Source organism: Populus euphratica, unplaced genomic scaffold (assembly GCF_000495115.2).
Source record: "Populus euphratica unplaced genomic scaffold, PopEup_1.0 scaffold206.1, whole genome shotgun sequence".
Lineage (NCBI taxonomy): Eukaryota > Viridiplantae > Streptophyta > Magnoliopsida > Malpighiales > Salicaceae > Populus > Populus euphratica.
Genome location: NW_011500012.1, coordinates 254,166 through 270,336, shown reverse-complemented (window position 1 = coordinate 270,336; position 16,171 = coordinate 254,166). Strand labels below are relative to the sequence as shown.

Genomic DNA, 16,171 nt, shown 5'->3' with positions numbered 1-16,171 from the left:
AAAGAGTGTATGTAGGTTCCACCAAATTTTTTCTAACAAATCATGAAATATATGTCACATTTTAGGCTATTAGGCAAGCCTTACAAAGTTGATATCTAGAAGTCAAAAACTTTTCAGAACATACACTAAAGACATCATAATATCATCATCACCATAAAGATGCAAGTTGCATCACTTCAAGTCATGAGAAACAAATTTGATACCATCGGACAGTTTGGTTAGGCCCCTCACGACCTTCAACTTAGTTTTTCTGGCAAGTTATAAGAATGGATTTAATCTCATTCACTTTCAGATTAGATCATTAGGGTGCCACATCCACAGAACCCTATTCTGTTGGTTCTAGTTTAAACCAGATTGAACTAGATCATTAATTATAAACACAAAAATTCCTCTTATGTATAGTTGAAGCCTATCTCACTTAAAAGGAAAAGAAAATGGTATATTTGCTTGTGAAGAAAAAACAATTACGCTATTATGTAGTAAAGAAACCACAACAAAAAGGATCTTTAAGCTTAAAGTGGCTTGAAAATTCTTACCCATTAATGGGTGACTTGGAATATAAAATTTGTAGACAGTGATGAAATTATAAATTTTCCACTTCATTTTGTTCATTACGAATGATGACATAACGGCATTTAGCCATGAATAATCTCTATAATTTCAAATACTTGTGCTACATATGAACAATTAAAGTATGGAAGGAAACAAAAGGGTATACCAGCTACATAATCATGACCTCCTACAGCCCGTACGATTGCAGTTCCATTATGATTGGGGGATGAACGAAGCTATGCAGATGTTCTGATCTCAGATGAAACAATTAAGCCAACCACCATACTCTTCTTTCTGATGATTTTCTAAACCTAGATCATAATTTAAATGATAAACTGATTATTCATGATTCTCGTGATTTTGATATCAAATGGCTTTGTAATAGTTTAGTTGGGTGGATATCTGAAGGTATGGACTATAGATATATTCAACAATAATTAGTCCAGACTGGATTACTTTTTAGTGGCCACTCAAGTTCTTATTCTGTTTGATGACCATAATGTTATGATGAATGCTTTTACTATAAAAAAAAAGCAGCAGAAGAAGAAAAATAAGAAATCTAGCCAAGTTTCTTCACCAATATACTATGATGGCTCCCATCAGATTGTGCTGCACACAGATTAGCATGGATCTCTATTACAAATCTACCAATATCTGGATGGAATATAGCTTGTCTCACAAAACTGTTACAAGATATGGGCAGATTAATAGGGTATGACAAAATCAGCCTAAGGTTCTCTTCATTATATGTCATACGACTTCTTATTGGCACCCAGAATTCTAATACTCTACATTCTGAAGTGACGTTAAGACGATGATGATTATCGTATTACAATCTCTGAGACTGATTCTCTACCTTACCCGGACAGTGATTCAATACCATACAGTATAGATACTCTTTTTGGAAACACTACAGTAAGTTGAAGATGATGAGTCAGATGATTAGTCTGAAAATTTAGACAGATCAGGGAATGTGGAAAAAATGTGGATGTTGTACCTACTCTCCCAATCAGTATACCTCAAGTGGTCGACTACAAGATTCAACATACTTTCATGATGTATAACACACATTGGAGTGGTGATAAATCCTCAGCAAGAATCATAGAGGAACAAGAGCATTTATTCCCAGAAATTTTAGGATTGTATGTGTTGAAAATAAACTAATTTCTGGAAATTAGTTTATCTAGTCAACTGATTGAGACTAATTAACTGGTTGGATTAAATAAATCAATTGATTGGTTGAGAAACAATCGACTGGTTCATTTGATGAATACAATTCTTGTTCAAATTAGAATTTATTTATATTAGTTTAATTTCTTAATTATTTAGGACATTTATGCCTATAAAATGGCTTGTAATATAAAATTATTTAACACAAAAAGAGAGAATAGTTAAGAGAGTTTAGAAAAAGATCTAATAAAAGTATACATTTCTCTTAGTCTTCTTCTTGTTCTTGAGTTTTTGACTTTGCATTACTGTTTTTTTATCTTATAGCACATTCATCCTTCTTTCAACAAGTGGTATTAGAGTTCAGGTTTGATTATTTACATGATTAATCCAAACTTCCCACTTCATTATCCTATGTTAACAAAGAATGACTATGAAACTTAGTTTATTCAAGTAAAAGCTTGGTTAGGTTCCCAAGATGTATGAGAAATTATTGAAAAAGACTTTGAGGAGCCTATAGATAGAGTAACATTGACTTTATTCTAAAGGGAGATTATACAAAAGACATGAAAGAAGGATCAATAAGCACTAACAATCATCAACTATTGTCTAGATACCATTTTTGAGATAGTGACAAACATAACCATGACCAAATAAGCATAAAATTTTTTGCATGAATCAAACCAAGGAGTTGACAATGTGAGGAAGATATGTTTACAAAAGTCACGTGGTGACTTTGAAAAGTTACATATGCTTGATTAAAAAAATATTTATTTAGAATACTTTGCAAGAGTATTGACCATATATAATCAAATGAAGAGATATAGGAAGAAGATGGAAAAGAGACGTGTGGTAGAGAAGATCCTATGCTCACTGCAAAAGACATTCTATTATTTGGTGGTTGTGATAGAGGAGTCATAAAATATATATGTTCTTTCAATCCCAAGTCTCATGGGAAAATTGCAAGCCCATAAAAAAAAAATTCAATAAGATTTAAGAAGATGTGGATAAACAAAGACTTTTTCATAGTAAAATGGTTTTGGATATTCACAAGGGGTAGAGGATGTGGACAAAACAAAGAAAGAGATAGATTTGGAAAAGAAGGTCGTAGCAGCCTCAACAAGTCAATCAGTCGACCGCATAAAACAAACTAGTTTACCAGTTACACTAATAATGGCAATCTGAAATCTAGGTTTGACAAATCAAAAATTGAATGCTATAATTGTTAAAAGGTAAGCCATTATATAAGGGATTGTAGAAGTCCAACAAAGAGGGTTAAGGAGAATGCAAATCTAGTGATAGAAAAGGTGAAGGAGACCACCCTATTAATAGTGTGTGATGAGAGAATGTGAGACAAAGAGAACATGTGGTATCTAGATATTGGAGCCAGCAACGATATATATAGAGATAAAGATAAGTTTATGGAGCTTGATAAAGCGATTAGAGGTAAGGTAATGTCACCTTTACTAATCATTCAAAGGTTTTCATGAAAGGAAAATGTTTGATTTTGATTAAATTAAAAGATAAAAGTCATCAGTGAAAAACAACATATTGAGCTTAGGATAATTACTAGGAAAGGGGTATGATATTAAGATGAAATGTTGTACTTTGGCATTACTTGACACTAAAGGAGTTATAATTGCAAAAGTAGCCATGAAAAAAAAATCTAATGTTCTTGCTAAACATAGAAACAGATATACCTAAATGCATATGTGAAGGATTAGACTTGGTTTGGCATATAAGACTTGGATATATAAACATTGATAGCTTGAAGATAATAGCACAAAAAGAGATGTTGAAAGGTCTACCATCTATTATCCATCCAAATCAGTTGTATGAATGATGTTTAGTAGGTAAATAATTTTGCAAGAGCTTTCTAAAGAAGTCTAAATCAAAAGAAAGTCAACCCCTATAAGAAATATATGTTGATTTTTGAGGTCCTATCAAACCATGTTTATTTGATAAAAATCTATATTTTTTACTTTTTATTGGTGATTAAGTGGAAAAAATTAGGTATACTTCTTAAAAGAAAAGGTTTAATATGTTTAGTTGTTTTAAGAAGTTTAAAGCATTAATTCAAAAAGAAAATGGTTATTCTATATCACTTAGGACAAATAAGAGGTGAATTTTATTCTAATGATTTTAGTATATTTTGAAAAGATCATGATATAAAGAGACTCCTAACGAGACCTAGATCCCCATAATAAAATGACATAGTAGAGAGAGAATAGAAACATTCTTAATATGGGAAGAAGCATGCTCAAAACCAAGAAGGTGTTTAAAGAGTTTTGGGCCAAAGCTGTGGATTGTGCTATTTACTTGTCAAATAAATGTCTTACTAAACGCTTAAATGGCATGACTCCACAAGAATTATAGAGTGAAAGAGAGTCAAATGTTTTTGACATGAAAGTTTTTTGGAGGATTGACTATATGCATATATATAATTAAGTAAGGACCCATCTAGAAAACAAGAGCAAAAAGATGATCTATGTAAGCTATAAACAAAAGTCTAAACGATACAAGTTGTATAACCTTAATGAAGGAAATATGGTATTAATAAAGATGTTGAATTCAATGAAAAAAGAGCTTGGGATTGGAAGGTAGATGATGGTGAGAAATATGACTTCCTACCAATTATTGATGAAGAGTAGGAAAGATATAAAGATTATCAAGAACCTATAGTTATACCTCCACAAACACCAATTAGCTTAAATTTTTCTTTTTCTTTTTTGGCATCTTTTTTCTAGTGGAAGATCAAGTTGTGGCACTCCAGTAAATGCATGAACAAAGATGAGGAGCCTTGATGACTTATATGAGGTAACTATAGTGTTTAAAGAAGCAATAAAATATGTAAAATAAAGAATTGTTATAGATAAAAAGATTGCATTAATTAAAAAGAATGACACATGGAAATTAGTTCCCAGACCAAGAGGAAAAAGTTCAATAGGTATTACATGGATCTTCAAACAAAAGACTAATATCAAAGGAGAAGTAGAGATGTATAAGACAAGGTTAGTGGCAAAAAGCTGTAGTCAAAATCATAGGATTGACTGTGATGAAATATTTGCTCTAGTTGCTAAATTAAAGATCATTCAATTAATTATCATTATTGCCCAACATAGATAGATAATTTATCAAATGGATATCAAATCATCTTTTCTTAATAGTTTTCTTGAAAATGAGGTTTATGTTAAGCAACATATAGGATATGAAGTGAAGGGACATGAAGACAATGTATTAAAGTTGAACAAAACCTTGTATAGATTGAAGCAAACCCTTAAGGCTTGGTATAGTCACATTGATGCCTATTTCTTAATGAATGGATTTGGTAAATGCCCTCATAGATATGCTATCTATGTAAATATCATACTCTTATTGTATATTTATATGTGGATGACTTGATCTTTACAGGATATAATCCAAATATGTTTAGAGACTTCAAGCGAGCAATGATCAAGGAGTTTAAGATGATGGATATTGGTTTCATGTCCTACTATTTATGAATTAAGATCAAACAATGAGAATATGAAATCTTTGTTAATCAAGAGAGGTTTGCAAGGGAGCTTCTCAAAAAGTTTAAGATTAGGGATTGTGCAAAAGTAAATACTATGGTTGAGTATGAAGTAAAGATATCAAAGAATGATGAAAAAGAGAAGATAAACTCTACAACATTCAAAAACTTAGTTGGGAGTTTGAGATATTTAGCATGCACTCGTCCGGATATTGTTTTTTGAGTTGGACTTATGAGAAGATTTATAGAGACACTAACCATGACACACTTCAAATCATTGAATTGAATTCTTCGGTGTATTAAAGGCATTGTTAATTTTGGCTTATTCTATGTTATTCTAATAACTTTGAACTTATAAATTATAGTGATAGTGATTGAATTGGAGATATGGATAATAGAAAAAGCACTACGAGTTTTGTTTTCTACATAGGAGACATTATTTACATAGAGTTCAAATAAGCAATCTATAGTCACTTTGTCAATATGTAAAGCTACATATATAGCTACTTTATCATGTGTTTTTCATTTCTTATGGCTAAACGGATTATTAAAGGAATCGTGAATGTGACAAGAAAAACTTACTGAAATTTATATGAACAACTCATCAGTCACTACATTAGTAAAGAATCTAGTATTTCATGATAGAAGTAAGCATATTAACACAAGATTTCATGACCTACGAGATTGCATTATAAACAAATAAGTTGAAGTCAAATATATGAAAACACAAAACTAAATCGTGGATATTTTCACAAAGCCATTGAAAAATGATGTTTTTATCAAGATGAGAAATATGTTGGGATTTACAAAGAAAATAAGTTTAAAGGTAGATGTTGAAAGTAAATTGATTTTTTAGAAATTAGTTGAACTGATCAATTAATTGAGAACAAGTCGACTAGTTGAGACTGGATAACCACTTAGATTAAATAAATCGATCAATCGATTTAGTTAACAAGATACAATTCACGTTCATATTAGAATTTTCTTATATTAATTTAATTCCTTAATTATTTAAAATTTTATGTCTATAAAAATACTTCTAATTTAGTATTATTAAATAGCATAAAGAAAAAGGATAGATAAACAAGCTTAAAAAAAAAATATCTTTCTCTCAAATTTTTTATTTATTTTTAAGTTTGTGACTTTACATTACTTTTTTTTTTATGTTATATTATACTCATCCTTCTTCCAATAATATCCTATTGTCAAATACCATGGCCTACATGGACCTGGATATTGAGGTTTCACAGCTATTCGGCTCTCAGTAAATGGGCTCCCTGCTCATATATCTGAAACAAGATTTACTATAGTTAGCACTGAACACCAGAACTCATCGCAGAGGCCCATGGCAGTCGCTTGACTTCACAGCATGTCTCCGAGGAGTAAAGCCCAAAATTTAAAGTTTCTCTCCAATACAGGATGCTTTCAAAACACAGCAACGGACAGCTCTACAGAGGGGGTTGATGAATCTTCAATGAACAATGGCATCCGAACGGGGAATTTCAGATGGGAACAGGAGAGGGGTAGACAGATTATTGATTCTTCATTCAGGAATAATACTGATGCTGAGATAAGCAAGACGATTGTCGATGGAGTGGCACTTCATATTGCTGAAGGTAATAATTTAGAGGACTTCTCTTCTGAGATAAGGAATCGATTGGAACGAGAGGTTGGGGACTGGGAGTCCATACAGTGATGGAATCTTGGTCTGATAGGTATGTACATTAAACTTCTATGAAGATATTTTCTTGAAATATATGTGGTATGGGTTCGAAGTTAAACGAAGGTCTGTTTCCAAGGTAATTTCTCCACATGATGTAACAGTGTGTTTTTCTTAGAAACTAGGTTGAATACTTGTATGGATAATAATATTTATCAGCTGTGGAATGGAAAGGATCTCAAATGGTGGGCTCTAGATTCAGATGATCGTTCAGGAGGATTGCTGGTTCTATGGGATGATGCAAAATTTCAGGTTCACTCTATAGAATACGGTGATGGTTTGATTGGCCTATTAGGGCAGCATGTTGAATCCAGTTTTCGTTGTGCAGTAGTGGGAATTATGCCCCCTGCACAGTGCATCAGCGACAGTCTTCATGGAGGAATTTGATCATTCTGAAGTCTGCATTTGACATTCCTTGGGTAATGATTGGTGACTTTAATGAGACTTTGGCCAAGGGTGAGGGAAACAGTAGATTCATCAATGCTGCAGGTTCTAATGACTTGAAAAGATTTTTAGATTCTTGTAACTTGATTGAACATGCCTTAACGGGGCATAGCTTCACATGTTTTAGAGGAGGCTCTAGGAGCCGTGTCGATAGAGCATTTTCTTCGCCTGAATGTCACTCACATTCCAGAGATTCCATTCTACGAATGTTACCAAGAGGTCTTTCTGATCACGGGCAATTGATTGTAGGAAACCATGAGCAAGATAAAGGATGGAGGCCTTTTCGATTTATTGACTGCTGGTTATATAATCTTCAGTTTCAGGAAACTCTTCAATCATCATGGCAGCCAGCTTTTATTGAACTTCCAGGAGATTCAGGCTTTTGAAAAAGCTCAGTTGTATTGCAAAGGGCCTGAAACAATGGAATAATGCTCGATATGGAAATCAAGAAAACCGTCTGGCTTGGTTTTATAATCGCATAGCTGAGATTGAAAAGCTTCGGGTGGATAGAACTCCCACATAGATGGAAAATCAAGAACCAGGGGATTTGATAAAAGAAGCAATGACAGCATTATATGAGGATAATGCTAAATGCATTGCCTAGATGAAGGGGAGTTTATATTAAAGGTTATAGAACCCAATCACATATTATGGAAATTGCTTTTCACACATGAACTAAAGAAAAAGGAGAAATCAATGTTCATTAAATATGCTCAAATGAGAATCCAGCATGTTTGTTCATAAAAGCATGAGCATTGTTGTTATCCTTCTTTATTTACCTTAAAAAATAATTATACGAGAATACACGTGAAGAAAACCTAAAAAACTACCCAAATTGGTGGTGAAGGTAAAATGAGAGGTAAAATGTTGGGAGACTAAAATGTAAAAGATTGATAAAATTAACAACTCAATTTTGATTGATAAAATGTCTCATTAATGAAAATATTTCTATTTTGGTGTTTAAGGATTTAATTGAATTTTTTGAATGCTTAAGTAATTTCATTGAGGATTTAATCACAAAAAAAAAATTAATTTTTGAAGTCAATTGGGTGTTAAATTAAACAAATTAAAGTTGGGGGACTGAAATTGAACTCTAGAAAGTATAATTGGTCAAACCAGGAGCTTAATTGCATAAAATTCAAAATCTAATGGGTAATCAGAGACTTAATTGAACAATTCGTAAGCTAATGATCAACTTGTAAAAGACAAATGACTTCAAGGATTGAAATCAGTAAAATAAGAGGTCAAATCAAAGAGAATTAAAAGTTTATTTATCAATTAATGATCCAATTAAACAAATCAAAACCAATGATCAAACTATAAAAAGCAATCAAATCCAAGGTTGGTAATTGAATTTGACAAAGTTGAAATTGCATGAAATTAAAAATTCAAGAGGAAATTATGAGTAAAATTAAAAAAATAAGAATTTATTTGAAGTTTTTCATAACCCAAATTAGAAAATCCTAATTTATAGGGTTTAGCCAAAACTATGTAGTTCAGCTACTATGCACCTTCTTCAATGTTTTGTTTGATCTAATAGTCACTTTTAGATGAATGAATACAGTGTTTTCAGTCACCTTTAAGATTGTAACCACTATTATTCAACTAAAAAACACCCCCTGTACAACCTCATTTCCATGATATAAAATGTTTTCTTCCTATTTTCTCTCATGATCTTAATAATATCTTGTCTCTAATTAACCATTATTGTACTTTTAGATTCGATGTTAATTGAATTGACACTTTTAAATAAATAAAAGTGAAGCTACAGACCTTTAAATTAAATAAGAATAGATCAAATCAAAAGATATGCATTTTCTCTACCATGATTAGGTGATCTTAAGTGATGTTGATGTTGATATTACTCCAACGAAATCATGAAAATGATCAACCTAGTCAACCTTAACTCAAACACTCATCTACACAAAACCACCTAACTTTTCTGTGTGTTCACACTTAAAAACTCTAAGCGGGTTCTTATCAAGGGTTTACAAGCATTCTCTTAATATTAAAATGTTAAAAACACTTCACATTGGGTAACAGCAAAACTATGTAAAGAAAAAATCATTGATCCAGAGGTTAAACCAACCTAGTTTTGGTTTGTTAGAACCTTAATAAATTTATTTAGAGGCTCTGAATCCATTTATAAAAAAAAAGAGGTAATAAGAGGAAGAATGGGGGAAGAAAAGGAAAAAAAAAAACATGAGGAAAAAAAAAGAAAAAGAGAAACTTTGATTTAAGTTTAGGAAATCCAATCTAGTTCAAAATTTTGAGGGTTAAATTCTTTTTTAATAGTTTTAGAGATAAGAAGAAAGGAAATGCATCATTAAAAATTTATTTTTATTTGAAGATTTCAAGCTTGGAAGTTATATACATCTACAAACCTTGAAAGTGAAGTTCATGAGATTGATTTCTATTATTCAAATGTAATGTATTGATATGTTAATGATTGTCTTGATATGTTATATTTACATGTTTGTTTGATTTGGAATCTATAAAATATGGTACGAAGGAGTTAATATTTTCTGTTTAGTTAATGCATTTTAAGTTTTTGAGTTATGATTGTGTTTTTTTTTAAATGTGATCTTGTAAAAATACAAAATATATATATATATATATATAATAAAAAATTTCTTTTTGCATGTTGCATATGGTCAAGTCTCTTAAAAATAAAAATAAAATTATTTTTTTGCTTAAAATATAAATATATAAAAATATGTTTTAGCATTTTTTACAAAAATATATATATTAGCATGCATTTTGGATTTAATAACTAGTGTATTGGATCCATGAGAACTTAGTCAATATTTCAATAACCCCTACAAATTTTAATTCATGAAATTAATGGTCAATATTTTGATATAAATATTGGACCTACAAATAGATTGGTATTTAAATGTCAAAAATTGACCAGAAAATTTTCATAATTATTTTAAATATTCATAAATTTTAATTAAAAATATTTTTTATCCCAATATACAAATTGTGAAAAATATTTTTATTATAAAAATTTATTTAAGCACATGAGCCTATAATATATTCAAAATACTAAATTTATTTACATAAATAAATCCTTATTTTAAACTGTAGAAAAATCATTAATAAAAAACTTATCAAAATTTTCAAATTACATTCAAATCATATAACGAGCCTACCCCAATATGCTAAAAATACTAGTATTTTTTTTATTTGCTATAATTATTTTTTTATCCTTTAAATTTGTGATAATATCAATACAATAATTAGATAGTGACTCTTGGAACACCTTTCACCACGTGCGACAAGGATGACCTTGCATATCTTTTAAAATATTCGTATACAAGATTGACATGTGTCTGCCAAGAGACATTCGTTGCTATTCTCACATATGAGGGAGACAGATATGCGCTCTCCTCTTTTTTATCTGCAACCTAGGCTGTCCCCATGATGTGCCGTTAGGTTTTATTGACAAGGTTTGTCATAGGAAAATTTCAAAATGTATAATAAAAATCTTGTACTCTTTGTCTTTTACTAGGATTTTTAAAAGGACAATTTCAAAATGTATAATAAAAATATTATACTCCTTTTCTTTCTCTAGAGTTCTTGATTGACAGAGTTTTTTATAATAAGGTTTTAATAAGATATTCTTAAAGAGTCTTAAAAATATAATATTAAATGGATATTTATATTCCTTCTACTCTACTCTATTTATGTATATCTCATAAATTGATTTACATATAGATTTATTAGTCATATATCTCTTAGCTTATTTCAATGTGATTATAGTGAAATTTTTTATTTTTTTATTGTGTTTTGTTGATTATATATTCGCTTTCTAGTTATTATTTTATTTTAAATTTATGTCAACTTTTTTATTTTTATAAAAATAAAGGTGATCTTTTACAAAGAAAAAATTCTAATTTCTTCTATCAAAACATCTAGTTACTATGATAATTATTTTTAATTTACTTTGATTTTTATTAAAAAAAAGGTTTTTTAAATAAAAAATTAAATTAAAATCAGTTCAAATTGACCGGTTTCAGTTCAGTTTGGTTATTTTAAAACAAAAACCAGTTCCATTTTGGCTCGGTTTTTTTATTTTCTCGGTTCGGTTCTTTTTTTTTTAATTTTAGACTTATAAAACTAGACCCGAATTAGTTGATTTTTTAAAAATTCTAATTAATTTAATGTTTTTTCATTATTCAGTTTTTTCAATTATTTTTTTTAGTTTTTTCAATTTAATTAATTTTTTGATTTTTTTTCTCATAGAGACTGATACAGCAAGGTCAATGCAATACCACCGAGCAGGACTTCCTGGCTATGGTGACTCACTATACTCCTCTTCAATGAAGGGAAGAATTTATCAACAACCAGAGAAAATAATCGGTGCGGTATGTACTGAGTCAAATCTGGAGATAATATATAGACGGCAAAGACGGTAATATTGAGAGAAAATATAAGCGATGCCGGAACACCCACGAAAACCAAATGCTTGAAACCCTATCGTCTAATTTCCTAAACCTTTATTTTTACAAAAGTGTTGTCAAAATCTGCAGTGAGAATAAATTGAATTTCTCAACTTTATATATAAACAGAACCTCAAAGTTCACTATAAAGAAACACTGAATGTTTCACCAAAAATTACTAGGTGATGGTATTTTTCTTAACATTCCATCTTTAAGGGTCCCAAAACGAGAAAATCGCCTAAACTTATTTACCTTCAACCTAATTGCAGGGACTTTTCTTGCTACAGCCTGCCATATCATTTGAACTGCATCGCCTTCCTTTGATGGATATTGGAACTCAAAGAAGTTTTCTACCTCTTTCAACCTCTGCCACATTCTAGTCCATTCATCCTTCTTAATACTCCTGACAAGGTTTATGAGGAACTTTTCTCTGACAGCATCTGAAGTGCGGACAAATATGCAGAATTGAGAGTAGTCAAGGACATCCTCATAAGGGAGCTCAATATCGTCACTGATGATGACCGGAACGCAGTGGCTGGCAATGGCATCAAAGAGGCGGTTTGATGAGGGCGTGTCACCTGCTATGTTAAGGCAGAATTTGGAGGAGTGCATTCCTTGAGAAGCTTTGCTCACTCCATCCTTTTGTACACTACCGAACTGAAAATGCACGTCTTTTTCATCTTTTAGAGCATAAAATAATTCTTGCCGAGCAAAGCCACCCTGAGTGCGTGAAATCCAAAATTGAAGAATCAAGGAATAAGTAATGTAAAGCCAACCTACAGTGACGCATATAATAATAACAGTTCGATGAAAAGAAATATACTGGATCATCTTAAATAGTTGGTTTTTCAGAATCTAATGGACATGAAATGTGTTTCCGTGGCGGAAAACATTCAGCAAGTCAAATATGTCTTTTGACATAGTGAAGAGCAAGCAAGGATTATAATGGCAGATTTTCATGAGATGCTTTGGTGTTTTTGGAGTTTATAAACACAACCAATCCTCAACAGCAGGCTGGAATAACTACCACAAATGAACTCCATTCATGTGCATATGGCTAGTTCATTACATCTGTAAGAAGTAAACTATATAGACATCAAGTCCACGCTAGTTTCAGAGCCAAAAATTCAAGTTTGCCAATTATTTTACCTCGACAGCTACATGATAAGATATGCACATACAAAAACTCAGTAAGTTGATAAGATGAAATCGATGCCTCAAAATAGAATAAATTATTATTTTATTGGCATGTAGTTTGACACTTGATCCATGAAATTATCATAATCTAGACAATCTCTGTTTCACAGAAAAAGAAACAATGAGGAGGGAACTGGGAAGTGCATGCCAGTTTATGTTTTTAATACATAAAATTGTATCTATAGCTTATTTTTACGTTATGGAAAATGTCAAAAAGAAAATTTTGTGGCAGATAAGTATTTATTGCAGTAGAAATTTAAAAAAAAAAACAATTAACAGCAGAAATAGTAAAGAGGAGGAGAACATACATCTTTCCTGTATATGGCTCCTTGAAAATACAGCAAAGTCGGGCGGCTGTCAAAGTTAGAGGAGTCGTTGGCATAGCTTTTAATTACATGTTTGTATGGTGCAATCACATCTTTGCCAACATTTGCTATATTTGGAGAATACCTCCCAAAGTCTGCAAGTATGAACATTGCCGTCCATAGCTTAATCCTTGCATATAACATGCTATTTGGATGGTGAGCCAGAATGATATGGTCTCGCCCCCCAGACCTCTTCCATTCCTTTTGCGAAGTCACAAACTTGACCAACTTCTCTTCCAATGATTTGTTCTTGCTCTTCTTTTGGTGTGGATTCACCTTGGAATATCGGTTATAGCTTATAGAAGAAAAGAATGGCACAAATATAACATCAGCTTCACTAGAATTTTGAACCCTTACTGCACTACCAGCTCTAGGAATGCCAGGAATCTCTGAAGCAAGAAGATCCATTGTGAGCCAATATTCAATACTATGTTGCAAGTTCAGCCCACCAGGATATGCAGGCACTTTAGCTCTAAGATCAGGCCAAACACTATCCCCCTGAGGTTTCCAATCCAAGAGTCCAAAATGAAACTCAGAAGGCAAATCATACATGAAAACCTTAAGAACTTGATTGCAATTATTATCAAAACTGTTACATTTCACATCTCCTAAATCATCTTTCTCTTGAGGTTTTTCTTCTCCTCCATCTCCTTCATTGTCTACAGGAATTGCTCGTGCTCGATTTCCAATCGAGGCTTCAACATCATTCCGATTCCAGGATGCGGAATTGCCATTATCAATCACAGAATTAAGTTTAGGATGAGGCAACAAACTAAGGTCAATAACTCCGGCACTGCCCGTGGAACGCAACATAAGAAACCATGACAGTATAAACAAGGCAGACACTAAAAAAAACAAGCAAAACATAGATTTCCTAGAAATAACCCCAAGGGATGATGAGGCGTGCTTCTCAGCCATTGCAATACAAATAATAATCCAACAAAATAAAAAATAAAAAGAGAGAGAGAGAGAGAATCAGCTATAATATCTTGTATCAAACATCACATTACTGCCAATATGATTGTCTATGTCAATCACATCGGCTAAAAGATCTCTCTCCCTCTACAATCTCTCCAATATTCTTCAAAAAAATTTAATACCCAACAAACCAAATCGCCTCTAGACTGCATAAAATAGATCAAAATTGATTTCCTCAGCCTACATTGGCTAGAAAGTGAAAAACCAGCTCAATGTCATTCAGAACAAAACCCACCAACAGAAAAAAAGACCAAAAACCACTCAAAAAGTGAAAAGATTAAAAACCCACCAAAGAAATCATATAGGAAGAACCAGAAAAACAAAAGGGGTGTTTCTTTGTTCGTTGTACACGGTGTATAGAAGCGTACCGTAGAAAATAAACGAGCACACACCAAAATTGGCCGTTGTTCTTCTCTCCCTCTCTCTCTCTGCCAGTTTTCTTTTGAGTGCAAAAACAAAACACAAAAGGAAGGACTCTGAAGTTAGCGTGAGGATAGGGTCTATCAGTAGAAGCGGGCTTTGCGCCTCTCTCTCTCTCGTTCTGTTCCCTCTTTCTTTGTCTTTTCCCTCTGCGTGTTTCTTTTGTAGAGTACTTGTTTTGGGCTATTAATGGCTTTCTGTTTTGAGTTTTTGTTACCCTTATTTATATCAAGATGTTATACATTGTAGTGTTAATTAATAATAATAATAATTAAGGGAAATAGTGATAGTAGTAGTTGTTGTTATTACACGCAAAACTCAGATTCTACAAGGAAACGGATAGCTTCTTTGGCCTCTTATCTTTAGCATGTTTTGTTACTAACAAGATTCTTTTGAGAAACGGATAGCTTGAGCTTACCTCTTTAAATTAGTGTTTATTTATGATTTTACTATTTAATAAAATTCATATTTGGATATGAAAATCCAAATAAAACAACAAATAGAATTTTATTGCTTTTTCCTCTAAAATTGTTCTTAATTTAACTATTTTAATGCCTGAAATTATAGTAGTGGTTGTTTTTTAAAAAAAAACTTACTTCAAAATATATGAAAATAATATTTTTTTTTATTTTTTAAAATTATTTTTAATATCAAAACATTAAAACAATTCCAAAACAATAAAAATAAATTAATTTCAAACAAAAATAAATTTTCAAATATCATGAAATATGATTTCAACCATAAAAATAAACAACTCAAGGACTTCAATTGAATAACAATTAGATACTCTTAAATTATTATTTCAAGTAGATATATTTTGAATATTCATAAGGAAAAAAAATTGTAATAGAATTTAAACTTGATATAATCTATAAATAAATATGGATTTATGGATATATTAAATGTAAAAAAAAAACCTTGTGTCGGATTATTTATTTAGTCTTTAAAGAATTTATTTGTAATTTGTTTTAAAGCTAATTTGATATTGTTATAGTGATTATTTTTTAAAGTATTTTTATATTTAGAAACATATTAAAATAATATTTTTTTATTTTTAAAAATTTATTTTTATCATCAATACATTAAAAAGTCAAAAAACAAAAAAGATTAAAAACATTTTCGCATTGCAAATAGAAACGATAACAATTAATTGCAAGGCAACTCCAAGATGAAAAAGAATAATAAAAATAGAAGTCTAGAACCGGAGGAAGACTTGGAAATTACAAGCATTTTCTCTATATAATCATGATCACAAGCTTTCTATACATTCAAACCATGTACTCAAGGGCTTTGGGATTTGAATGCCAAACTACTGTGAATATTTGGGAAAATCCATGTTCTAAGCAGTCAAATTGTTAGCTAAGCAGTTGCA

At 31.2% G+C, this 16,171-nt stretch overlaps 1 protein-coding gene and 1 long non-coding RNA gene across 2 annotated transcripts in view; one reads left to right on the top strand and one right to left on the bottom strand.

The window, feature by feature from the left end:
- The window catches only part of LOC105141509 (uncharacterized), a 17,306-nt gene extending 2,310 nt beyond the window's left edge, over positions 1–14,996 (top strand). The window contains exons 2-3 of the long non-coding RNA XR_845398.1: positions 1,028–1,037; positions 14,815–14,996. This is a non-coding gene — a long non-coding RNA (uncharacterized LOC105141509). The remainder of the gene's footprint in view (positions 1–1,027; positions 1,038–14,814) is intronic.
- On the bottom strand, positions 11,863–14,819 carry LOC105141508 (probable arabinosyltransferase ARAD1). The gene is made up of 2 exons (XM_011048740.1): positions 13,345–14,819; positions 11,863–12,559 (listed from the first exon to the last, which is right to left on the bottom strand). The coding sequence occupies exons 1-2, from the start codon at positions 14,317–14,319 to the stop codon at positions 12,005–12,007; spliced, it is 1,530 nt and encodes a 509-aa protein (XP_011047042.1). The 5' UTR covers positions 14,320–14,819; the 3' UTR covers positions 11,863–12,004.
- Positions 14,997–16,171: the final 1,175 nt, after the last annotated feature.